Consider the following 26,709-nt stretch of genomic DNA (forward strand, 5'->3'; position numbering starts at 1 on the left):
CCTTCCTATCGGCTAAATGGCTTTGTTTCTATTGGTTTAAATGATACGTTCTCCACCAACCAATCGGATTAGCGCCGTCAAACTCTCGGGTGAGTGAGAGAGACCAAGAGGGAAAGGACATCAAGAAATGTTTTCGCTTTTTATAACACGCTTTATTGAGGAATGTTATTTAAACACAAACACATTTTCAAATACACAATACAACAATAGAAACATCAACATTTCTCCAATTCGCAATGTATACAGTTATTTACAGCGGAGTCCAGGGGAAATTTTTTCTCTCGTCCCTGTTTTCCTTTTTAAATAAACTTGATTAAATATTTCAATTACATATCAAAAATACAAAGTCACATGAATACCATTTCACGCACAAACACAACAAATCCATCTAAAATACAATTATACACAAACTTAAAATTAATTTAAATCAGAATTTGAATTTAAAGGAGAATTATAAATCCAGCAGAGTCTAGCGATATTTTGATTTTCTGTCCATTGTTCGCAGTCGTTTCAGTTCAAAAGTTTCTGTTTAAAAACAACTTCTGCAGGGATTTGCATCTGTTGTATTACCATTTTACATCTTGTTTTCCACAGTTTACAGTTAGTAATACAATCAACTAATAAAAATCTTTAATATTCTTTGACAATCTTTCCTCAAAATTTCTAAACATTTATAGACTTAACATTCATATCGAATTTAACACCCAGAGCTTTTAGTCTTTTCCACACATCCACAGATCGTTCACAATGAATTAACAGATGTTCAATAGTCTCAATAGTCTGTGGCTAAGTACAGCAATTTGGACAAAACAAAAGTTTTAACAATTTGGATCTTGGTTTTATAATTTGAGACTTTCCATTGTTCCAACTCTGTTTTGATCTCTTCCTCTTTATTATTCCAATTATTCTCAGCACAGTTTCCTCTTGTAATTGAGAGTCCTAAAATTTTAACCTCTTCCTTCATGTCTAAACTCAAGTGAGGCGATTTATTTCCACCCAGCCATATTCCCTCCGTCTTATCTGTGTTTAGTTTCGCCCCAGCGACCTCTTCATAGTTTTTAAAATGTTCATATACCACATTAAATTCACTCTGACTTTTAACAAACACCATTATATCGTCTGCATAAGCCGAGGTTTTGACCTGTTCACCCAGTTTATTAGTCACCCCAGAAAAACGAGGGTCCTGCTTGATTTTGTTCAAAAGAGGACTTATGGCCATGATATAGAGTGCAGCACTCAGAGGGCATCCCTGTTTAACCCCTCTGTGAATCTCAAGGTTTTCTGTTAAAACTCCATTTACATTAATCTGAACTATTGATTTCTTACACAAGACTTTCACCATATTTATGAATTTTAGAGGAAAACCATAGCAATCCATCACTTGCCACAAGTACTCCCTCGAAACAAAATCAAAAGCCTTTTTCTGGTCCAGACCGATCAGACAGAAGTCCTTAGTTTGCTTGTCTGAAATGAGGTCCCTAACTATGCATAAATTATCAATCATAAAATGACCTTTTATTGCACACGTTTGCTCAAATTCAATTATTCTATTTAAAAACTCGCTCATTCGTTTCATTAAGACTTTGGCTAAAATGTTAATCTTAATAATCTATATTCATCACACTTATTTGTCTCCAATTGTCTAAATTATACTGATCTCCCTTTTTATAGATCAGCGACACCACACCCTGATAAAAAAAAACTCTGATTTAACATTCCCTTTTTCAGTCCTTCATTAAAATACTCCATCAGTAGGTCACTCAATTTCAGACGAGCAAGCTTTATAGAATTCGGCCGGCAGCCCGTCTGGCCCCGGCAATTTCCCATCATTTAGACTTTCAATTGCACTGAGAATCTCTGTCTTTTCTATATTTTTAGTCAAATTACTTAAATCTGCTCCACTTAGTTTTGGACAAGAAGATAAAAACTGTGTAATTTTTTCCTCATCAACTGGAAATTTCTTATAAGCTTCTTGGCATTTAGACCTAATAAGCTCTCTCTTTTCTTTTTCATTCTCAACAATGTTACCATGATCGTCTTTTATTCCTCTGATTCTTTTATTTTCTCTCCTTTCATTTAGTTTTTTGATTACATTTTGTGCATTTCCTGTTAAGTCGGTATGTAAACCTGCTTGAAGCAGTACATTTAAAAAAAAAAAATCTCATTCATCTGCAATAATTCTGATTTAATTTTAGATAGTTAATCTTCATCTTCTGCATTTTGATGTTTGCTTTGTAATTCCACAAATTCTAGCATTAAATTATTATAATACTCTTTTCTCTCTTTATTTAATTCCTTACACTTATATTTAAAAAATGACTATTTGTTTTTTGAAAACTAACCACAAATCAATCCCTGAACTTGTTAAAACCTTCAGATCTTTAATCTTTAATCCTTTTTAATCCTTTAATCCTTTTAATCTCTTGCTTTAGCCCTAAAACCATTTCTTCATTCTTTAAACATTTTGTATTCAGTTTCCAGTATCCTCGCTGTTCATTAACACCCAAGTTCATCCTCACATTCACTGCCAAATGATCAGATTCTACCAAATATTCAGTTTTATAATACAAAACCTTAATATTACTAGACACATAAACTCTGTCTATTCTGGTTTTAACTCGACTATCTATCCGTGTATAGCCTGGTTTGTTTGGGTAGATTTCCCTAAAGGCATCTACCATTTTACACATGTCACACACTTTTTAAGAAGTTTCCCATCTCTAGACAGAGGAATGTCTTTAATTGGTATTCTATCATGTTCTTCTGTTATAACGTTAAAATCTCCACACAATATAACCCCAAATCCCACACAAAGTAGCTCATACAGTTTATAAAATAATCTCATCTTGCCAGCTCTGTCAGGGGGTGTATATATATTAACAATTTTTAACTTAACATTCCTGTACACACAATCTACTAACTAATAGTAACCTGCCGGGCACAATTGTTTGAAGAAGATTCCCACCCCGTCAGCACTGTCCTCACCCACAGACATTTCCTTAACGCTATTAATGTCATTATTATCCTTCAACCTCAACTCTTGTGCACATATGTCACATTTTTTGTCCTTTAAACTCTCTACTTTCATCTTTCTATTTCGTTCTGTACGTATTCCTCTAACATTAATAGATATGATATTAACAGACATTTAAAGAATAAGAGAAAGTACATAATATACGGTTTTGTCTCCATGTTCAAAAAGTTCTTACTCCTTCATTTTTTTTTTCTGAACACTGGAACTTGGTATGGTCGCTCTTTTTCTGCGCTTCTTAGCCACTCTTAGAATGGAAGTGCTAGACTGTGTGGAGGGAAGACTTCCACTGTGAAGACTGTTAGGAATGTCAGGAGTAAGAAGAACAGCATCACCTTTGTTCTCCTGTAACTGCTGTCCATACGTCATTCCTGCTCCTGTGGCTTCTTGTCCAGGTGACACTTTCTGACGTCCCGATGGGGGAAGAATCCCCTCTGCCACTGGGGCTGGTGACAGAGCTGTCGCTGGTGGAACTTGCAGAGTTTTCTTCTCCTCCAGTGTTGATCTGAGCTGGACCCTCAATGCTGTTCTGGGCTTCTTGGATGACCTCACTGGTTTGAGGTGCCGTGTCCTCCTGATGTTCTCCATTTTGAGCTGCGTTGATGTCAGTAGATTGCTTTGGTGTTGGTCCACGTGCTTTATTGCTATAAGAGCTTGGGCATTTAAAGTAAGTGTGGCCTCGTTCCTGGCACAAATGACATAGTTCTGTGTTTTTGCACTCTTTACCTTTATGCCCAAGCTCCCTGCACTTCCAACACTTCAAGGCCTCACACTCTTTCACTTGATGGTCTTGGGAACCACACATGTAGCACCTCTGTACCTGACCAGGGTATGAGATCCTGCCGTTATATGACCCCAAAGAGATCGAATTTGGGATCTGGTTATGATGCAGCTTCACTTTATAACAGCGGACTCCATACCACAGGCCAAACTGATCCAGAGGTTTAAACACAACCTGTAAGATCTCACAGTACCTGCGTAGGTACTGCTCAACATCAGCGTCCGCCACCTTGCCGGTCCAGAACTTCACATAGATGAATCTAATATCTTGTGGGGCAGAGGTGTCCAGCTCCCAATCCTTCCAGAAGCCATTTCCAACACCAGCATTAAAGATTTGAGTAAATCTCTGCAAAGCTCTGTCCTGAAGAAAAATTATTTCAAAGTCTTTGCGATTTGGAAGTGCTATAAATGAATGGATATCTTGTGCATTTATCCATTGGCTCCGTAACAGCTGAGATCCCACTTCTGAACGATTTGGGGCTTCTCCAGGGGCCACATAGCATAGTTTAGCCCAATGCCTCCACACCACTGGTGGGGGGGGCTCCCCTCTGGGACATAGTTTCTTAAACTTCAAAGTTTTGTTAGACTTCACAGTTCACTTTGAGCTTGGGATCAAAAATAGGGAAGAAATAAGTTCAAATTCAGAGCCACAAGGCACTGAACTAAATCAACACAACACAGTTCAGCAGAGTTTGCCGGTTTTCCCCCTTCCACTCATCTTAAGCTTTCGTTGAATTCGTTGAATGAAGCTGTTCGTCCCTGTTTTCCTACTCCATTCTCACATCTGTTTTCATTAATGTAAATGCAAAAGAAAATTTGAGTATTGTGTCGAGACCAGCGCATTTTTGTAATATCACTTCGGACTAGTAATGACTTTCTATGTGCTGCGCGAAGTGAAATTGACCTCTTCCTATAAAAGTTATATCCAAGTTTAAAACATATTGAACTTTTACTAATAGACTTTTACTCACTAACTACAGTATACCTTTGCAGGACATGTACCATAACCTTATTAACCACTTACTACTCTTTTTACTCTGAGTCTGTATTATTTTATTTTTTTTTTTTAATGGCGTTTCAGAGCTCTCTCCATTCATCCCACAGGCACTGGTCTCTTCCGAGTAAATGCATTTAAATGCAAACACAAACACAGGAGATTGAGAAAGATTGGCTTGGTAACCGCTCTAATTGTTAATACAAATATCTGTGCACACAATGACTTTTTTTTTCATAAATACACATGAACGCTTTGAGGAAGAAAGAAAAAAAAGCCCCATTGTATTATAATTTAAAAAAGGGACTTCCTTTTCACATCACATCCAATTATACCATGTTTGATTAAAAGTACAAAAACATACTACATAAATATGTATGTGTATACATATACACACGTCTATATATGTGTACATACAAACATATTCACAACTTACCACAGTATCCCATTACCTGCACAACAGAGTCAAGTCAAATTTATTTGTATAGCGCTTTTTGCAACCGATGTTGTCACAAAGCAGCTTCACAGAAATCCATTAAGGACAAAGTTTTAACATGAAATGTAAATCCTCCAGATGAGCAAGCCAGTGGCGACAGTGGCAAGGAAAAACTCCCTCAGAGCTGGGGAAGAAACCTTGGGAGGAACCAAGGCTCACAAGGGGGGACCCCCTCCTCTGGTCAAACTACCTACAAAATTATTATACTACTAATATTAATAGTAGTAGTAATAGTTAGGAGTCCACTTCAGTGTAGGGTGGGCAGCTAGTCCAAGGCAGGTGGCGGTAGCTGGACAAGTGGCGGTGATTGGGGCGTGGGCAAACGCTAGCTTAATAAAGTCAGGCTCTCACATGGAGGTTAGAAGAAATTATAAACACTTTAATGACCAAGGCTTCTTAAATGACCTGGTGGTCAGTGACATCCACTACACTTCTAAAATCCTAGATACTAATTAAGACCGCTTTATCAAAACTCTCCTGGTGGTGTTAAACAATCATGACCCTATAAAACATTAGAATCAGACACAGATCAAATCCCTGGTTCAACTCTGAAATATCTTCTTGATCAATACTAGAAATAAATCATGGACCCTCACTAGAAGAAATGGTGACAAGGACTGACGGCTCGCTTTCAGACAGCTGAGGAATAAACAAACCTCCTACATCAGAAAAGATGAAGCAGAGTTTTACCTTCAGATATTCACAAATTCAGCTTCAAACTCCTCCTAATTCTGGAAAAATTATTTTGCTCAAAACCAAAATCAACTCATATTCCAATAACATAATTATTGATGATCAGACCACTGGTCAGAGAGGAATCTGATCATTTAATACTCACTTTACAGCCACCGGACACTTATTTGATAATAATAATACAGAAGCTTCTCTCATTGTAATAGATTCACCCCCTGCTGTAAGACAGGGTCTCTTTACCGTTCACTCTCTCTCTCTCTTAGTAGCCAAAGCCTTTTTTTTAAGAGTATAGAATGATCAGCTGTGTTAAAGGCTTTAGGGAGATCAATGAAAATGACTGTACAGTGTTTCATTCTATCAGTGATGTTGAAACGAAGAGATTGTGCTTTTCTCTAAAACCAGATTGATTGTCTGACAGGACTGAATTTCCATAGTAGTTAAAATGATCATTTACTAAGGTTTCTAAGATTTTGGCTGTTCATGAGAAACTTACAGAGTCAGAATTGTTCACAGTGGTGGTGATAGGAACCAGACATCCACCTCTAAAAGCTCCCTCACACAAAGTTACTACATGAAATGGTTATGAATTCACTGCCTGATGTCTGAGACACTGTGTGATGGTAGGTTTGTGATAAAGTCTCTGGTCTGAAACATTTTAATTAGTTTATTTTAACATATGCATGTGATAACATATGAAGGATAGAAGAAGGACAATCTAAGACAAAATAGTCCCCAAAGAAAACTTTTCCCCCAGAGTGATCACTATTCACCATCATCATTACATGCAAAACTCAGAAGACTTGTGTAGGTACACTGGTGGTTTTGCATAGCGAATGAAGATCCCTGTTAATGATAAACACAGATATGAAGAAACAATCTGTTGAGATAAAATCCTTCACTTTGCAGCGTAGAACCCAATAATCTCATAACCTCCACTGTGTCCAGTACGAGATGTTGACCAATAGTGTAACAGTTTCACTCATGGTGTAAAACTCTTTTACAGGAATTTATTCACATTCCAGATGGATGTTGTAATAATTTAGTCTGATAATATAACAGTGAGTTCACTTTCAGTCCATGCTCTACATTCTGCTGTAAGACTTTAATGTTGTGTGCTTTTTAGTGCTGGTCTGATACAGAACACTTTCTCATTGTTTTTTTTCTGGAAGTGGTCATTAAGATGTTGATGGACATGGCAGAACTGACCAGTACATGACTTTAATACCTGACACAGTCAGATCTGCTCATTTTATTCTCAGCTTCGGTTCCCTTTTAATGAGACTGGTGATAATATTCTCAATGTTTAAAAGAGACTGTAGAAAAGGGACACGTTGTTACTGGCCAATTTATTAGAAACACCACATTTGTTGGTGCACAGTTACAATTTCTCATTAAGTCTGAGTTTGTTATTCTACAGTAATAGTCCACTGTTGGCTGTGTGTTACAGTGGTTTTTATGTCTAATGTGGACTTTTAGCCTATTAAAACATAAAATCTCTTTGACAAATGGACCACCATAGGACCACCACTGACCAGATGGTGGTCTATTCTCTTCACAGGAGAATGCATCTATATGTGTTTCTGATGAAATGGCCAAAGACTATAGCTCTGAATGTAACCCCTCAATATAGTAAATGTCCCAGTTTTATACATAATCAGCCTGAAAATGTAATAAATGCTCAACAAAGTAATAAGGTGGGAAATTATTAGTCTATCAGTTTATTCTACTACATAATTTATTCCATTCTATTCCATTAGCAGATTAAACAGTGACTGGAAGAGTGAGCGTGTGAGAATGATAATCAGTGCTGGTCTGCTGTGCTGTATATCAAACTTACCTTAGCCGGGTAAACATAAACAGGACGCCGCTTGAGGTTCTTGTCCACGCCAGGCAGGACGACAGACATCTGCTGTGGTCTTCTAAATCCCAGCACCTTCTCCTGCAAGGAGAACATACGACAGGTGTCCAGTTATCTGTGGCACTGGGCAGCAGCCAATAAGAACGTGGATCACCACAAAATCATATTTTTGAAAAGCAACTTTACAGAAGAAAAACCTTCTTAAATTTAAATGGAAATTAATGCAACAAGTGATTTTGGAGTGTTTATGTTGCTCTTTTCATCATGAAAACACATTGAAAGTTTCAAATTCAGTAAAAAGACACAAGGTTTGGTTCTGAGAGAGACGATGTGTAACTGCATATACTCACGTAGCTGATGGCTGCCAGCTCCTTCATGCACGCCTCCGCCAGCAGAGCTTCATTGATCTCACCAGGGTCTCTAACGTCGTCATACAGTGTGAACTCAGTCCGCTTTTTGTTGGATCTACAGTAGAACACAGAGAACCTTTAACAACACATGATCCTGACCAGCTGAGTGAGGGTGACAGGACTGTGGAGAGCAGAGCTGCACAATATGGACAAAACACCACATTACAGCTACATTTAGCTAGATGTTGTGGTCACAATGTGCCTCATGATATATTAGAAAGATCAAAGCGCAGCCGACGTAGTTGTGACCAAATTTATTTACCGTTGATGGATCTTGTGCATTTCTTGATTGATCAGAGAATCCACAGACACTCATCAGGAACATCAGGCATGCTAAGCTAAAGCAAACTGACATGTTATTAGTTTTGGAAATGTATTTATATTATATAGTAAACAATTCGCTATACTCCACCGGGTCTTCATGTCTTTCTATCACAGATTTGAGCACATCTGAAGCTGCACAATCTAGTCTAAAATATGTTTTAATATAATTTTCTGGCCAGAGACAAAAGATGACAGTTAGCCTATACAGCTAACTCTGGTTCATTCACAGTATTTCTCTTCTTTTGATTTTCTTTTGATTATGAGCAATATCCCTGTTTAGGAATGCAACTGAGTGTGTCAAGATTCTGACTGGCCACAGCGACACCGACTGGGGTCTTCTCAGGGTGGCTAAGCCCCTCCACCCCCCCCCCAAAAAAAAAACTGACGGACGGTTTTATTTGAAATCTATATGTACCTCAATGTCCCCACGACGCTCTCAGCCTCGTCAGACTCATCCACTGAGATCACATAAGACGCCTTGTTCTTCTTCATCCTCCTCGCCACCAACAGTAACTGCTGAGAAAGACAGACAGACAGATCACTTAGAGCTGGACTGACCGTTAGAGAGAGAAAGGAAAGCAGGGCTAATCGATATATCGGTGGATCATACATTACTCAGCAATGCATGAGAAAATGTTTCTAATATTATTATTATTGTGATGTTGGAGCTTCAGACGATAATTTAACACCTTATTTTCAATGAGTGCTCACTGACGTCACATTCATCTACCTGTAAGTGTCTCTTTTATGTCCTATTTAGCTGCTGATCAATGATCCATCCTGAGTTCTAACCTGTCTTGCACTCGCTGCACTTATATATGGATTACAGTGTGGACATGTTTTAAATGTAAACTATAAATGATCAGTAATTGATGTTGATATTAATATCTGGCACAACGAGATGTTAATTTGGTTTAATCGTTATCGTCCCAGAAATTCTATATCAGTGCATCCCTAAAGCAGAGTGAAGCAGTTTGTGATGCTGTGTGTATCTCTGAACACTAACCTTTTTGCCGTCCTCAATCTCCCTGAACATGTGGTAGGTGGGGCCGCTCTTGTCCGTCCTATCACGCTGGACGTGGCACTGGACCATAGTTCCCTTCGAAAATGCCTGCAGCACTGATTGCTTTAAGTTGTCCACCTGGCTGCTTGTTGCTTCCTCAGCCTCTTTCTTCTCCTCAGTGGTGAGTTTGGAGCCATCAGTGAAGATCTGAGTGTCCTTCTGTGGCTCACTGAAAGCCTGAGGCTGTGGGCTGGGTTTCTCAGGAGCAGCGGTGATCTCCTGCTCCCCTACGCTGTCCTCTATAGTGTGACCTGTGTTGGGGTCAGCTGTGGATGGAGTCAGGGCTCTAGTTTCCTCTTCAGGTTCTGCACAGGTGTGGAGAGGCTTCACACTGATGAGCAGACCTCCTGCATTTGGAGAAACTGGCCAGCTCAAACCCTGGAGATGATCTTGTTTGTTCTCCAGGTCAGTGTTTTCTTCTTTCTTGTCATCTCTGGAGGCCTTGGTTCTGGTTCTTCTACCTCCAAAGCCCCTGCACCTAGCTTCATCCTCCGATATAAACCAGCTCTGTCCTGGAGTGAACATTTTTCTCAGCCTCTCCTTCTTCCACCGCTGCTGTCTGTCCATGTGCTCCTGCCTGGCTTTCTGCATCTCCTGTTCCCTTTCTCTACAATTTTTCTCCTCTTTCTGCTTCACAGGTTCCTGGAGCATATCTTCATCTCTCTGTTTCACACGTTCCTGGAATTGATCTTCATTTCTCTGCTTCACAGGTTCCTGGAGCAGATCTTCATATTTCTGCTTCACACGTTCCTGGAGCAGATCTTCATTTCTCTGCTTCTCAGGTTCCTGGAGCAGATCTTCGTATATCTGATTCACATGTTTTTGGAGCAGATCTTCATATCTCTGCTTCACAGGTTCCTGGAGCAGATCTTCATATCTCTGCTTCACAGGTTCCTGGAGCAGATCTTCATTTCTCTGCTTCATAGGTTCCTGGAGCAGATCTGCATTTCTCTGCTTCTCAGGTTCCTGGAGCAGATCTTCATATCTCTGCTTCACAGGATCCTGGGGCAGATCTTCATTTCTCTGCTTCTCAGGTTCCTGGAGTAGTTCTTCATTTCTCTGCTTCTCAGGTTCCTGGAGCAGATCTTCATTTCTCTGCTTTACAGGTTCCTGGAGTAGATCTTCATTCTGCTTCTTCGTCTCCTTCTTTTGCTTCATTTTTCTCATCATTGCTTCCACTTTTCCTTTGAGGACGCTGTCCTTTGTTGTCTTTTTGTCTTCTGTTCTATCCATCTCCACTTTTCTGCTTTCCTCCAGGCTTCTCTTCACATCTCTCAGATTTTTTTTCTTCTCCATCATCTTTTCCTGAATCTCCTCTCTTTCTCTCTCCACCTCTTTCTTTCTTTCCTGCAGCTCTCTCTCCATCACTTTCTGTTGTTTCTCCTTCTGCTTCTCCAGTGGTCTCTCCTTTCTTCTGAAACTGGTGGATAATTCCAGTTCCAGTTCTATCTGTTCCTCTTTTCTCTTGATGGATGCTTCTCTCTCCTGTTTCAGCCTTATCTCTGTTTCTATCTCCTTTTCCTCCATCCTCCTTTTCTCTCTCTCCATGTCTTCTTGTTCTGCTATGTTCTGCTGCAGTTTTTCAAACTCATTCTGTCTTTCTTTTTCTTTCTTGTCTGCCAGTTTCTCTTCCTTCTTTCTCTCCTCCTCTATCATCTCTCTCATATCATCTTCTCTGGCTCTTTCCATCTCCAGATACCTCCGATCCCACTCTTCCTCCTGCTTCTTCATCATTTCTCTCCACTTCTCTTCTCGTCTGTTAGCTGATTCTCTTTCCTTCATCATCCTTTTCTCCATCTCTCTCAGACACTCTTCCACCTGCCTCTGTTGTTCCTCCTGCTCTCTTTCGAGCTTTGTCTGTTTCTCTCCTTCCATCTCGCTCTCTTTCAGCCAAGCCTGGAACTCCTTCTCCATCTGTATCTGTTTCTCCTTCCTCCTTCTCTCCATCTCTCGTCTTTCTTCATCTCTCTTTCTTTCCATCTCTTCTAGCATGGCCATCTCTCGTTCTTTTGCTGCCTTCTTCTCCATCTCCAGCTGGGCCTCCATCTTTCTGCGTGTTTGCTCCAGTTCTTCCAACTTCTCCTGCTTCCTCCTCATCTCCATTTCTCTATCTTTCTCTCTCAGTCGTTCCATCTCTCTTCGTCTGTCTTCCTCTCTCCGCTGTTCTTCCTGTGACAGTCTCTCCTTCATCTCATCCAGCTCTTTCTCCAGTTCCATTTCTGTCTCTCTCTCTATCTCTCGCTGCACTCCAAACTCTGGAAGCCATTCCTCCTCTGAGCTCTCCTCCATAAAGGCCTTTTTCTGCTTCAACTCCTCCAGCTCTCTCTCCAGTTCCTCCTCCCTCTCTCTCCATCTCAGATCTTCCATCTGTTTCTCTTTCTGGATTCTCTGAAGGAGGAGCAAGCTTTCTCTCTCCACATCTGTTTTTTTCCCTTCCCTCTGAGCTCTGCTGAACACTTTCCTCTTCATGTTCTCCACCTCCTGTTCCAGCTCCTCCTCTCGCTTTTTGCACTGCAGAATCTCAGCAGCGTTCTGTCTCACCAACTCTTCCAAGCTTCTGATGTCTCCGTCCTTCTGAACATCTCCAGTTCCCAGCATCAGCTGAACATCCTCGATCTGGAGCTCCATCACCTTCTCCTGCAGGTTTCCTTGTGTCTCCATGTAGGAATGGGAGGTACGCAGGCCTTTCTGTACAGTTCCTGTCCAGGGCTGCTGCAGAGCGTCCATCTACAGCACACAGTAAGCAGCGGTTTTAGATTCAGACAGTGAGACAACAGAGCACACAGTGATCATACAGCTGCATACATCGGTGCTGCAAAGTCAGAGAACCTTTAAAGTTCTCTGAATTTCTAAATAACTCTGATAAAAAATGTGATCAGATCTTCATCTGAATCATGACATTAGATAAACTAAATCCAATAAAATGAATAACTAAAATTATATTATTTTTCATTTGTTTATAAGATATAAAACTTTGTCAGAAGTTCAGTTGATGCTAAAGGGTTTAGAAACTTTTATATTTGCTGTGCAATATATGATGTATATGATGTTGCCATTTGGCAACACATACTTTTCACATTGTTCTACAAAGATTTCTTTTTCAGAAAAGAAACCCATTGATATGTTGAAAGGTTTTAAGAAAATGATAAAACATAATTTTTGCCAAAAGCCAAAAGCAGTCCAGTGTGCAATGCATATAGTGGAGGAAATGATTACACACTGGACACTGAAATTTCCACATCGTTCCTACATTCCAAGTTCTAATCAGTACAAAACAAATTTCAGAGTACTGCCCAAAATTCCTTCCTTTTCTAATTCTATTATTTTTTTTATTTTTTTTTTCCCATTGCTATTTTATAATTAAATCTCTGAACTCATAGTATGATGTGGTTAAAAACTGGCCTCCGTTAGTTTTACCACAATTATTTACATTTGTTGGATCACTTGAACGTCTTTATTCATCCAAGAACGTCTTTGATTGGTCAGGAAGCACACAGTGCATAATGAAACACTCAGCGTTTGGCTACAGACTCATCAGCATATTGCAGCCTGAATGAATCTGAGTGTCCAGCTTTAAAGAGTCTGATTGGACTGGAAGCCTCTCTGAATGTTCTTACTGACAGTAACGATGAAGAAGATCAGACGTCTCACCTTTCTAGTAGATCTGTGACGCTCCCTCTCCAATCTCCTGATCTCTCTCTCTCTCTCCAGAGCTCTCAGCTCACTCAGCTGCAGATGTTTCTCCAGCTCTCGGAGCGTCTCCAGCTCCCGCCTCTCTTCCTGGCTGACCCTCACGCGCTCCATCCACTTCTTCCGCTGAGCCCTTTCTCTTCTCTCTTCCTGTCTCTCTGTCTCCTGCTGCCTCCTCCTCTTCTCCTCCAGCTTCCACTCCTCCTTGTTTAACCTCCTTATCTCCTTCTTTATCTCTTCCAACTCTCTCTCCATCTCTCTCTTCTCTTTCTGAAGCTGGCGGAGATGCTGCTCTGCTCTCTGCCTCTCCAGGATTCGGGAGTTGAAGCGGAAGAAGGAGATTTTGGGGAGGCAGCTGCCCCAGCACCCGCAGGTGGTGGGAGTGGACAGGGGGCACAGCTCTCGCCCCCACTTCATCTCCTCTGCTGCTTCACCTGAACGTCTCCTGAAGACTCACCTGGACCAGTAATGCTGGACCTGCTCCAAAAAAAGAGAGGGAAAACCTTAGGATGGAGGAACAAACACGACCAAAACTTCACCCAGTGAGAGAGAGGGAGAGATAGAGAGAGAGAGGGAGAGAGAGACTTTTAAACCCCTTTAATCAACCATTGTCCACATACTAAGAGGGGTCACAACCAGCTCAGAATAAAATCACAAACAGACCAAAGAAAGAAAAGCAAAGCAAAAAACAGTGGGAGAGAGAGAGAGAGAGAGAAAGAAAGGTGGAGGGAGAAAAGAAAGAGAAAGGAGAAAAAAGTATCTACATGTGGAATACTGCAGAAATATATTTCATAATCAACTTTATCTTGTTACAAACATTTATATATAATGTTATTACTTGTTTCTAACATCTTTTTACTCTTATTATATAGAAAATTGTTGAAATATATTGACATTTAAAGAGAGAGAGAGGGAGAGAGAGAGAGAGAGGGAGAGAGAGAGAGAGAGAGAGAGAGAGAGAGAGAGAGAGAGAGAGAGTAAATATTTAAACATCACCTGCAGTGTCAGGTGGTCCGTGAACCGCGAATTGGACGGTCCGCGACTCAGACGGAGCAGAAACCCGTAAATGTTTTAACTCCGTGTGAAAGTATGTGAAGATGTTCTTCAGTGTCGATCTTTCCGGAATGAGGCTCTGCTACGTCACACTGCCCGTCTCCATGGAGACCACGACGTCTCTCTTTATGACGTCACTGTTCTGTGATTCAGAGCCCACACACACACACACACATCGGAACACCTGTCTGAAACGTTCTTCTTCATTTCTACGTAATTCATGCATTTGAATTACAGAATTCACTTCAGATGAGAAGCAGGAACAAAGTGAGATGAGTAAATAAGACCAAATTAATATAGATAGTTTTACGTAAATTGATGCATTTATTTGGGTTAATTAATATCTTTATTGGATTAATTTAATACTTTTAATTAGGTAAATTAACACATTTACTGAGGTAAATTAATAAATTTATTGAGGTAAATTAATACATTTATTGAGGTAAATTAATGTTTTTATTGGAGTAAATTAATACATTTATTGACGTAAATTAATGCATTTATTGGGGTAAATTAATGCAATTATTAAGGTAAATTAAAGCAATTATTGGGGTGAATTAATACATTTATTGAAGTAAATTAATACATTTATTGAGGTAAATTAATAAATTTATTCAGGTAAATTAATGCATTTATTGGGGTATTTTAATATGTTTATCAAGGTAAATTAATAAATTTATTGAGATAAATTATTACATTTATTTGTGTAAATTAATGGAATCATTAAGTTAAATTAATGCATTTAATAGGGTAAATAAATACATTGACTGATGATTTAATTAATGCATTTATTGGGGTAATTTAATGCATTTATTGAGGTAAATTAATACATTTAATGATCAGCCCACATTGTTCAACACACTGTTTGGCCTCTCAGTTATGAGCTTTTCGGTAGAAATGGATGCTGGGACCTGAGAGAATCCTAAAAACATGAAGAAGGTCAGCCTGAGGTCTGATATGAATGATCTCACCCGATAAACTCTCTCCATAATATTGGGTTTAAGAGGCGACACTGATCCAGTTCTTTATGTTTGGCCAAGTACAGTCACCAAACAGAGCTATTTAAAGTCACTGTTAAAGACCGACTTCAGTCCTTCCAGAACAATCACAGACCCAGTGCTCACAGCATTTACAGCACCAACATCCATTTTACAGAAAGAGTCTCCAAGTTTGAAATCCTACATTAACATAACTGCATCATACATTTACTGACCAGGCCAGAATTTCAGCAATATTCCTGATCCTGCTCATCACATGTGCTCGACTCTTCAGTGGGTGGAGCTTTGCTTCAAATCTCATACGCTTTACTGAGAGAGGGGTCCAAACACAGAGCATTCTCGGATAAGGGATCATAAAAGGGTGCTTAGAAATGCGACTTTGATCATACAGTTTGTTGAAAAGTGTGTGATGATCTAAAATGAGCTGCTTCAGAAACACAGCACGAACAAATAATACAACAGGGGCAGCAACAGTGCTGCAGATCAATCACTCAATCGACTACTTTGAGAGAGAGCCTCATTTACAATGTAGCCGAGCCAATACAGAAAACGAGCATTGAAAAAATATATTGTAAAAATATAGCAATGTAAATGTAATAGTACAAAAAACAACAATGAATAAGCCATTAAAATTGAAACCATAACGTAATATAAATAAAGAAAGAAAGAAAGAAAGAAAGAAGAAAGAAAATAAGGAGAAAATAATTAAAATAAAACAATTAATAAAATAGGGATATGAAGGGAAATAAGATGTAAATCAATAACTTGGCAATATTAAAATAAACAAAAAGAATAATAACAGTTAAAACAAACCAGACTCATACTATAAGTGAACTAAAATCAAATCAGCAGGTGCAGCTGAGTGGAGGGGGTTCACTCTCCCACTAAAAAGGCCAAGAGCTGCAAAAGGCCCCGCATTTGTGAAGCGTCTGCTTAACAGCCTTTGAACAGGAACTCTGAAGTCCTCAAGCAGCGGATCAAGGATCTGACTTTCCTGGTGGAAAAAATATTATAAAATAAACAGAACTCATTTATGAATTTGTGTTTTGGAGATTAAAGGGTTGGTCGTCTCTCCATCATAATGTAACTGAGTTTGTAGAGCTTCATTGTAGCTTAAATGGTACAGCAGTTACATTCTGAACTGCGCCACCTAAGGTGGAACGGGAAAATTCGAACAAGCAGCTGGTGAAGAGAAGCTAAATTCAGCTTCATGGAGAGTTGAAAGGTCTGATATGAGCAGGTTTCTCTTTTTCACAGAACCAACAGGTCAGCATTGTCTTGTCTTGTTTGCCAGTGTTTGTGATCGCTAATCACAACTGCAGCACCATTTAAGGTGGAACGGGAGGATTCAAAGAAGAAGCTGCGAAGAAGCTAAATTCAGCCTCGTAGTTTTAACAGTGGCAGTATTTTTTGATAAGGAGTTTTGCACTGTCAAAATGTCCCACCTAGAGGTTCTGTTTACGGGTATAAGTGTAAACATGCGCTACGGTAGATCATTTTGACAAGGTAGCACAGCTCGTTAGAGCACCGGCTCAGTCCGCCACAGTGTCCTGTAGCTTAGTGCCGTCAAAATGATGCGCGGTAGTTTTAGCTTTACTGTAGCAATATTAGTGTTAAGGCTCTTTAACGACCTCGTAATTCTGAGGATCCAGTGATGTTTGGGGGGAAATGTTCAGGACAAACCGTATCGGGTTCTGGTCATTTTTATTTAACACAGGAGGCGACAGAGGCGATTTTTCATAGCCCCCGTTCATTCTGACCGTAGAAAAATCGAGCTCAGACCCGGAGATCCTGATATAACGCGACTACAGAATGACCCACGACTACAGTGGACTATTTCGTCACAGCTGAGTTAAAAACTTGATTGTGTCAATAATTGGAATATATTGACGAGTCGGTGTCTAAACTTCGGCTGCCCCTGTTTCAGTGAAGTGTCCGTCCTGTGGACAAGAAATATTTCTTTAGGCTTGACGAGGTGAAATTTCTCTGAGAAGAGCTGATTCATTTTAAAGGGAGAGTCAGTTTGATCAAATCCGAGCTCGACTCTTTCAGACTCCCTCATTAATGACTGAACAGGTTCACCGTCACATGGTACCCCTATATTACTCAGCACTGAGCTCACTGAACTTCACATAATGTCTACAGTTCTTTCAGCTCCTCTTTAACGCAGCTCACACTTCCTCTCACAACCGTAAGTGTTTCATTTGATCCAGAACTGTGTTCTGCTCCAAATGAGGCGGCACTGCCACCTGCAGACGTGGTGTTAAAGCCACAGAAGGCCTGGCTGCTGTTTCCTCATTAGCTGGTGTTTCTGCCTCTGATGTGTCTGTAGATCTCATACATACTCACTGTGTTTGAACAGACTCACTGCCCACCCTGGTGCTTGTTGTCTGGTGGTCTCTGGAAAGGTGTTCAGTAAAGACTTGATACTGCGGTCACTGTGGTGAGTTCCTGGACCTCCATCTTGGCTTTAAATGAGAGTGAAGTCCAGTCGCTCTGACAGTGCAGATGCTTCACCAAGATGCCAGTTTGGGTTCTTTACCTCGGTGAACTGAGACTCGGAACATTTTGGACATGTAGACCTGCTGCTGTGACTCACTGTACAGCCTTAATCTCGGAAATAAGGTTTAATATCTCGGCTTTCCTGTTCGGTGAGACGGAATCATCTAAAAAAGAGCTGAACACATTTATACATTTAATAAGAGAAATATAAGAAGAAAAAAAAACAAACAAACAAAAAGAAACTTTATACTGATGTTTGATGCTGAATGAGAAATGATTTTATTGTTGGCATGTCATACTGAATTTGTGTACTTCATTGTTATTTATTTATTATTATTATCACAGAATATATTAAATATGTATTCAATGATCAAGAACTATTATTTTACTGTGTTGGACAAAATCTTTTATTGTAATGTACTTTAAATGAATTACACAAAATCTACAGTACAGTATTTTATTAAACTGTCCATTTCATGAACCTGAGATATTAAAGTTACATAAAGACATGATTGTGCTTTGTTCTACCTCTGTGGGGGAATCTCAGAAACTAAAGCCTTTTTGGGAGTTTATTCCTTAAACACAAAGTAAATAAATAACACTCATCATTATAACTATTACTATTACTGTCAATAATAGTAACAGCGTTTCACAGCCTTTCAAATCACATGACATTTTAAGACAAAATGGTTCAAAGTACAACAAGAGAAAGAAAGAACAGGGAACAGAAACAAACAAATAAATAAATACACAAATCCATGATAGGTATAAAACTCAATTAACACACAAAAAAAAGAAAAAAACCTCATCAAAATCCTTATTGTAAATGTTGACCTACTGTATGAAATGATTTGGTTTAGTTGTAATAATTACTATAAAATTATTGTCATTTTATTCCCATTTTATTTACGGAGCCTCACAAACACAGTAATTCAGGAAGTCACTCAGTAACTCAACATTTCCACATTTTACCAAAGTATCTCTAATTCTGCCACTTGCAGGTTCACATTTTGACCACACGGTGGCGACCAAGCTCCATCGATGACAAACCCGCCTCAGCCAAAAACCCAGAGCTGGTCTTTCTGCTCTGTTTTCTCTGATCAGCACATTAATAATGAAACTCCATATTCGGTGCTGCTTTTCTTCAGTCACTCATATCATCATTAAGAGCTGTGTTTGTGTTTAGTGTGTGGTGGTGTTTGTAGTGCTGGGTAAATACTGAGCAGAAAGCTCCTCTGAACGGCCGCCTTCGTTTAGATGCGCGCGCGTACACACACACACACACGGGGTGATTTTCTCGCTAAACTCTTACTCCAATAACGCAGCCCTACATATTCACTATGTACGTGATGTTCGTAGCGCTAGTCACGCGCTCACAATACTCGACTGTGCTGCACTTCTGATTCTCCAGCCGCTCATTTCCGTGATGAAGTACTAACGAGTTCATTCTCATCTCTTTCTGTAAGACTCGAAACTCCTCACTGCATTACGGACTCTGATCAAACACGGGATGAACGTCTGAGCTGGAACTAAGCAGCTCCTCACGACTCCGCAGAGAGAAGCTCGCGGGCTCCTCTTCGAGATCTGTTACTACATCACAACACAAAAGAACTGAGTTCGCTAGAAAACTCGCTCTTTTGGACTGAAACAGTTCGGCGGCTCTTAAAAGAGCCTTTGGGGTGTTTGAGTAACTTGTGGTCGCTCCGTTTAATCTAAGCGCGCTCTCCGCGGATCCGGCGGGCCAGCTGGATATCCTTAGGCATGATGGTGACTCTCTTGGCGTGGATGGCGCACAGATTAGTGTCCTCGAACAGACCCACCAAGTACGCCTCGCTAGCCTCCTGCAGAGCCATGACGGCAGAGCTCTGGAAGCGGAGATCGGTCTTGAAGTCCTGAGCGATCTCCCGCACCAGGCGCTGGAAGGGCAGCTTGCGGATGAGCAGCTCTGTGGATTTCTGGTAACGGCGGATCTCCCTGAGAGCCACGGTACCGGGCCTGTAACGGTGAGGCTTCTTGACGCCGCCAGTGGCCGGGGCGCTCTTACGAGCAGCCTTGGTAGCCAACTGCTTCCTCGGGGCTTTGCCACCGGTGGACTTACGGGCGGTCTGCTTTGTTCTTGCCATGGCTTCGAAATCAACTGTTCTCGAGAAAAGAGAGAGAGAATAAGCTCATGCGCACATCACGGCTCTTTTAAACGCTGGAGCTGTTCGCCTCTCATTGGGCAAGACCGATGTGCTTGCCTCCCATTGCACAGTCGCCCACACACAGCCTAAGCGTTATTGGGCGTCTTCTTTCGCGCCATTTTTGGAAAGAAAAAAAAAACGATACTTTTCCCAACGCCTGGCTCCTGTATCATCATCCTGTGTTTGTTAATATGTAGATCTTTTCAAGATTAATTTGAAATTCTAAATTTTTCTACATCTTATGCGTGAAACGCGTTATTGCGTCATAACTGGCGTCATTATATGAACGTTTTTGTTTTAGTTTGCGTTAAGTGCGAGTAGAAAGAAAGCTTCTAAACAATATTCAGTATGCAGTCGGGGAATGTGGGATTGCTGTGTCTCATTTCACGCTCACGTAAGTAATCCTAGACTGATGGACAGTTTCTCTTCGTTTAGGAGGGATGGGCGGGTGGTTGACAAGGAAATAACTACACTTTTATCGCAGAAGTGGGTGGCTCTTAAAAGAACCTTTGGTTACCTCAAGAAAATCAGACAAAGTCAGTTTACTTTGTCTTGACTGCCTTCTCAGTCTTTTTAGGCAACAGTACCGCCTGAATGTTGGGCAGTACGCCACCCTGAGCGATGGTGACTCCTCCGAGCAGTTTGTTGAGCTCCTCGTCGTTACGAACGGCCAGCTGCAGATGACGAGGAATGATACGGGTCTTCTTGTTGTCACGAGCGGCGTTACCGGCCAACTCGAGGATCTCAGCAGTCAGATACTCCAGCACAGCGGCCAAGTAGACGGGAGCGCCAGCGCCAACACGCTCGGCATAATTACCTTTGCGCAGAAGTCTGTGAACACGGCCCACAGGGAACTGCAGCCCAGCGCGGGAGGAGCGAGTCTTGGCTTTGGCCCTAGCTTTACCACCAGTTTTGCCTCTTCCGCTCATTTTGCACTTCTATCAACTTTGCCGAACTAAACTGAAATAATGAGTACCGGTCGCCGAACGCCCTTCTTATAGCTAAAGCGGCTGCGTTTCTATTGGCTGAAATGCAACAACCAATCGTATTAGCGCCGTCAAACTCTAGGTCCCGCCCACCGTTCTTGTCCACGTACCCCGCCCCCCCCGTGCTGCCGCATGTGTGTGTGTGAGTGAGCGAGACAAAGAAACGTATACGCGTCCTTGTTTTCCCACTAAATTCTTATCCCAATTCCCCCTCCCATTCTCATCCATGTAACCTCAAATGGCAGCTCAACTATAATGTTTAGTTTTGTGCTTTCTGGTCATATAATTACTTAGTAATTAAGACTTTGTGCAGGAAGAATGAAAACTGAGCTCTTTGAGAGGAAAATGTGGGTTTGGCTCTTAAAAGAGCCGTTTTTGAGTGGGGAAAACAGGACACGAAGGTAAAACGGCGCGTTTACTTCTTTTTGGGGGCGGCCTTTTTCGCCGCCTTGGGCTTGGCTGCTTTGGGTTTGACCGCCTTCGCTTTCTTCGGGCTCTTGGCCGCCTTCTTCGGGGCTGCCGGCTTCTTGGCTTTCTTAGGAGACTTGGCGACTTTCTTGGCCGCCGCCGGCTTCTTGGCTTTCTTCGGCGATTTCTTGGCGGCTGCGGGCTTCTTCGCCGCTACCTTCTTGGGCTTCTTAGCAGCGGCGGGCTTTTTGGCGGCCGCCTTCTTGGCTTTGGGCGCCGCTTTCTTTGCCGGCTTCTTCTTGGGCTCGGCTTGTTTCTTGTTGAGTTTGAAGGAGCCGGAGGCGCCGGTGCCTTTGGTCTGCACCAGAGTGCCCTTCGTCACGAGAGTCTTGACGGCGATCTTGACGCGGGAGTTGTTCTTGTCCACGTCGTAGCCGCCGGCAGCCAGAGCCTTCTTGAGGGCGGCGAGAGACACGCCGCTCCTCTCCTTAGACTGAGAAACAGCCTTGACGATGAGCTCGCCGACGCTGGGACCGGCTTTCTTAGGCCGGGCAGCGCTTTTCTTCTTGGGAGCTTTGGCCGGCGCGGCGGCGGCTGGAGCGGGAGCGCCTTCTGCCATCGTTCTGCCTTTGCTGCGAGCGGAGCGAGAATGAGCGCGAGCTGCACTGTTCAGAGGAACCTCCCTCTCCGGCGACGGGCCGGCCCCTTAAAAGCCACATGAGAACGGTGTAGACTCAACCCGGCGGGCGCTATGCAGCCGTGCCTCAGTGTCGCGCTCGTACCTGTGTTTTCTTGTGGCATTTAGCAGCCAAAATAAGAGCGAAAGCGGTACCTGGAGAGCGTCCAACGGCTCGATCCTATAGAAGAGACTCTGCTGTGTTTTCTAAGTCCGGGATTGAGCGCGCAGCGATGCCTCGTTTCGCAGGGCGCTCTCAAAAGGGCGCCGCGCGCCACCCGCTCCGAACAAGATGCGGGGTATTTAGCGCAATAATCTGTGATAAACGGTGGCAAACGGCGGCGTGAGCCTTCGAAGAGCTCAACGCCGCGTTCGGGGAGAGCCTCGGCGAGGGCGTGAGCGAACTCCGACTGGCCGAGCGCCCCGTTGATTAGGGGTTAAACGAGCTTCCTTGGAGCGAGTAAAGCACACGCGTAAGCTGGCGGCCGCTGGGGCCAGAGCCTGATCTCTGCTGATGTGCTGTTATATGAATAAACTTTGACTTGACTAGTGAGAAATAATCAATAATTATATAAGAAGCAATACTTAAGCACAGAAGCTAAAGGCCTTGCTCTACACCAACTTTTACAATCATAAACCTAAGGCCTAGCTTAAAATATACATAGAGTAAGTAACAGGACCTATACAGCTGGATCTTAGGTTTGTGCTTTTTTCTAACTTCCTCATGAAGGCCTTGCACTGAAACCATTTTTATTTATTTTACTACAATAAAGGCACAAGGCCTAGCTATAAGCCTCCTTTCACTTACTCCAACTTCATCATAAGCCAAAATCCCTTTATTCCAGCTGACTAACTTGCTTTCACTAACTCTAAATCTACTCTTACATACACTCCAACTACGATATAAGCCTGTGGCCTGGCTGGAAGCGTCCTTTTGCTTCCTCTGATTTCATCATTAGCCTAAGACCTTGTCCTAAACCTACCTTAAGATTCTCTAATTTCCCCATACAACTTAAGGCCGAGCTCTAAACCTAACATCTCTTACTCTATGTACCTTATGAGCCAGAGGCCCAGCTGAAAAGCTAAATTTTGGCTTACTCAGACTACAGAGCTAGGCTTTCAGCTGATGGTGCAATTACTTTCATTTCTCCAACTTCATTGTATGTCTAATTGCATGCTGTAGATGTCCTTTCACTCACTAACTCAAACATAAACCAAAGGCCTAGCTCTATACCCTATCTTACAGCTAGAGTAAGAAACAGCTAGGCCTTAGAGGATTACCGTTCAATCTAACTTTTTTCATAAGCATAAGGCTTTGCTCTAAATCAATTACGTTTTTGACTACACCAGACGCCTAGCTGTGAGGCTCTTGATGCTTATCTAAATCCAGCTTAAGCCCAAAGCCCAGCCCTGTACCCACTATTATTCAGTCTAACTTCACCATAAGCCAAGGGCCTAGCTCTAAACCTATCATCACTTACTCTGACTACAATACAAGTCTGAGGCCTAGCTGGAAAGCTTATTTTGCTTCCTCAAAATTCTTCAGAAACCTAAGGCCAAACTCTACATCTACTGCTACTTACTCCATCACTATAAACCTGAGGCATAGCTGTAAGCCTCCTTTTGCTTAGTCTAATTGCTTGCTCTGTACCTGCTTTTACTTTAATCACAGCTCCTTTCATTCATGTTAACTACATCATGGGCCTAAGGCCTAACTACTAACATCCACCATGCTATAAGCCCATGGCCTAGCAAGTAACCTGCTTTTACTCACTCTAACATCAGCAAGAGCCAAAGGCCTTACTCTAACACTACCGTTGTTTATTTGACCATATTATAAGCCTGAGGCATGGCAGTCAGCCTGCTTTCGCTTACTGTAACTTTATCCTCAGCTTAATGGCTTTTTCTGTACCTAATTTTACATGCTTAGCTCTTAACCCACTATTGCATAATCTGTCTGCATTACAAGCCTGATGCGTAGCTCTAGTCTCACTCTATACCTACTTTTATTTATCTAACCTCATGTACCTCCTTTTACTTGTCTTTGTTTCATCATATGGCTATGGCAGTCCTCTAAAACTACTTTTGCTTGCTATAACTACATCATAAGCTTAAAGCCTTGCTCTGTACACACACACACACACACACACGTGAACTCTACCTTCACATGCCAGAGGCCTCGCTGTAAACTCACCTTTACTTTCTCTAACTTCAAAACACGTCTCTAAACATAGTTTTGCTCACTCTGACTTCATCATAAGCTTAGGGCATCACTCTACAGCTACTTGTAGTATCTCCTCATAGCTTCATCATAAGCATGATGTCTTGTAAGGTTCCTCTTTTCATTCACTTTAGCTACCATAAAACCCCAAGGCCTAGCTAATAACCTGTTGATCACTAACTTTGACTTTAGCACTTCCACTGTAGACTTATAGTAAATACAAACAGATTTAGAGTTAGTCCACAGTCTCATGATGCAGTTAGACTGAATGGAAGGAGGTACATAGCAAGACATAAGGCTTACGATGAAGCTCGAGTAGGAAAAAATAACCTCACAGCTAGGCCTCAGGCTTCCTCATTTCACTACGATAAAGGCCTGAAGCTTAGCTGTAAACCACCCTTAGCTTTTTCTAATGTTATCATGAGCATACGGCCTTGCCCTGAACCTTCTTTTATTTTCACATCAGAACTTCATCATTGGCCTAACAGCTTGCCCTCTACCTCCGTTCATTAACGCCAACTAGATCAGGAGCCAAAGCCCTGGCTATTAACCTGTTTTTAAATACTTTAACCTCAGCATAAGCCTGGCATTTTGCTATACTCTACTATCTAGCCCTCATCTTTCTATTTTTCTAACCTATATCATCATGCCCCCATGGTCTAGCTCTAACTACACAATAAACCTAAGGTTTAGCCCTGCACCTATTATTACACACTATAACCACAGTAGAAGTCTGAGGCCCAGCTATAAGCCTCCATTTGCTCACTCTAACTTCATCAGGCACCTAAGGCCCAGCTTTAAACCTACTTGTACCCACTGTAACTTTGCCATTAGCCTGAGGCCTATATATAAATATAAAAATGCTCTCAATTCATCATGAGCCTGATGAACCAATAACTTTCTCACACTAACGCCATCATTAGCCTGAGGCCTAGCTCCACAGTTACCTGTGGAGTACACTGACTACTTTTGAAGACAAAGGCTTAGTGATAAACTTATGTAAAACTACTTTTGCTTACTCTAACACAAGGCTTACCTCTTAACCTACCTGTACTCACTGGCACTTTACCATTAGCCTAAGGATCAATTTTACTTACTCCAACTACACAATGAGCCAAATACCTGGTTCTATATCACAGAGCTAAAGCCTGGCTTCTAACCTACTAGTACTTACTCTCATTTCACCATACATCTTTGGCCTAGCTGTAAACTCACTTCTACTCATTCGAACTTTAACATGACTCTAACTCAAGCCTGAGGCCTTGATAGGTACTTGCTCATACTTCCTGAAGCTTCATCAAAAGCCTAAAGCCTAGCTCCAAACTTATTTTGACTTGTTCTAACTTCTTTGTTGACCTGATGCCTAGATATAGAACTACTTTTATCACAGTCTCACCTTATCACAAATCTAAAGCCATGCTTTAGTCCTCAGGGGTTCTCAATTTTGCTTGCTTTTGACGCCACGCCACCCAACACCGTGTTCCAAATATTCCCTGCCCCACCACACCTGATCCAGTTCATAATCACTTGATGAGCTGGATCAGGTGTGCTGAGTCAAAGAATTGCTACTGGGAGAGAAAAATAAATAAAACGTTTCAGCACTGAGTAGAGTTAAACAATGCTCTAAATTTACCAGCCTACGAACTGCCTGAACTTACTCAGTCTACCTACAGCATACCTCTGCAGGACATGTTCTTTAACCTTTATTTGTTTATTTTTGAGTCTCTTCTGACTCCACTCTGGAAGGCCTTCAAATACAGAAACACACACACACACAGCATGAAAAGTATTTGTAGGTAAAAAGCTAGAATTGTTAATACAAATATGCATATGCACACAATGATTGTTTTCATAATTTCAAATGTGTACTTTAAAAAAGGACTTCCCTTTCACATCCTCATGCACTGTTAATGCATTTAATTAGACTATATTTGCTTAAACTACAACTACATAAAAATATGTATGTGAATACCTATATAAACACAAATATAAAGATTTTTGTTCATAAAAATAGATCTTGCTCTTTCCATGTATGCATATATATATATATATATATATATATATATATATATATATATATATAAAATAAATAAAACAAACACATACAAAATCACAATGTAACATTACCATTTTTAAATAGTGTGACATTATCCACACAACAGAACAACCACAGGCATGCTCAGAAATTGAGAAATTAATATATATTAGACATATTACATCACAACACTCACAAGAACTAGCAGTTGACTAGAAAATTCACTCTTTTGGACTGAAACGCTTATGTGGCTCTTAAAAGAGCCTTCGGGGTGTTTTTTTGGCAACTTGTGAGCGCTCCGTTTAATC

General features: G+C 41.3%; 3 protein-coding genes across 4 annotated transcripts; all 3 read right to left on the reverse strand.

Moving 5' to 3' along the window:
* Positions 1-19,549: 19,549 nt before the first annotated feature.
* On the reverse strand, positions 19,550-20,018 carry LOC118814674 (histone H3). Its single transcript, XM_036580380.1, has one exon. The coding sequence runs from the start codon at positions 20,013-20,015 to the stop codon at positions 19,605-19,607; it is 411 nt and encodes a 136-aa protein (XP_036436273.1). The 5' UTR covers positions 20,016-20,018; the 3' UTR covers positions 19,550-19,604.
* Positions 20,019-20,617: 599 nt separating this feature from the next.
* LOC118814673 (histone H2A-like) lies at positions 20,618-21,004 on the reverse strand. Its single transcript, XM_036580379.1, has one exon. It carries the CDS (start codon positions 21,002-21,004, stop codon positions 20,618-20,620), a length of 387 nt encoding a protein of 128 aa, XP_036436272.1.
* Positions 21,005-21,431: 427 nt separating this feature from the next.
* Positions 21,432-22,128, reverse strand: LOC118814671 (histone H1-like). 2 transcript variants are annotated; one of them, XM_036580378.1, is made up of 2 exons: positions 21,738-22,128; positions 21,432-21,698 (listed from the first exon to the last, which is right to left on the reverse strand). In XM_036580378.1, the coding sequence occupies exons 1-2, from the start codon at positions 22,086-22,088 to the stop codon at positions 21,477-21,479; spliced, it is 573 nt and encodes a 190-aa protein (XP_036436271.1). In that variant the 5' UTR covers positions 22,089-22,128; the 3' UTR covers positions 21,432-21,476. The 2 variants fall into 2 exon arrangements, with proteins under 2 accessions (XP_036436271.1, XP_036436270.1); XM_036580377.1 differs by having other exon boundaries at positions 21,432-22,128.
* Between the last annotated feature and the right edge of the window lie 4,581 nt (positions 22,129-26,709).

The sequence above is a fragment of the Colossoma macropomum genome, unplaced genomic scaffold (genome assembly GCF_904425465.1).
Source record: "Colossoma macropomum unplaced genomic scaffold, Colossoma_macropomum, whole genome shotgun sequence".
In the NCBI taxonomy this organism is placed as follows: Eukaryota; Metazoa; Chordata; class Actinopteri; order Characiformes; family Serrasalmidae; genus Colossoma; species Colossoma macropomum.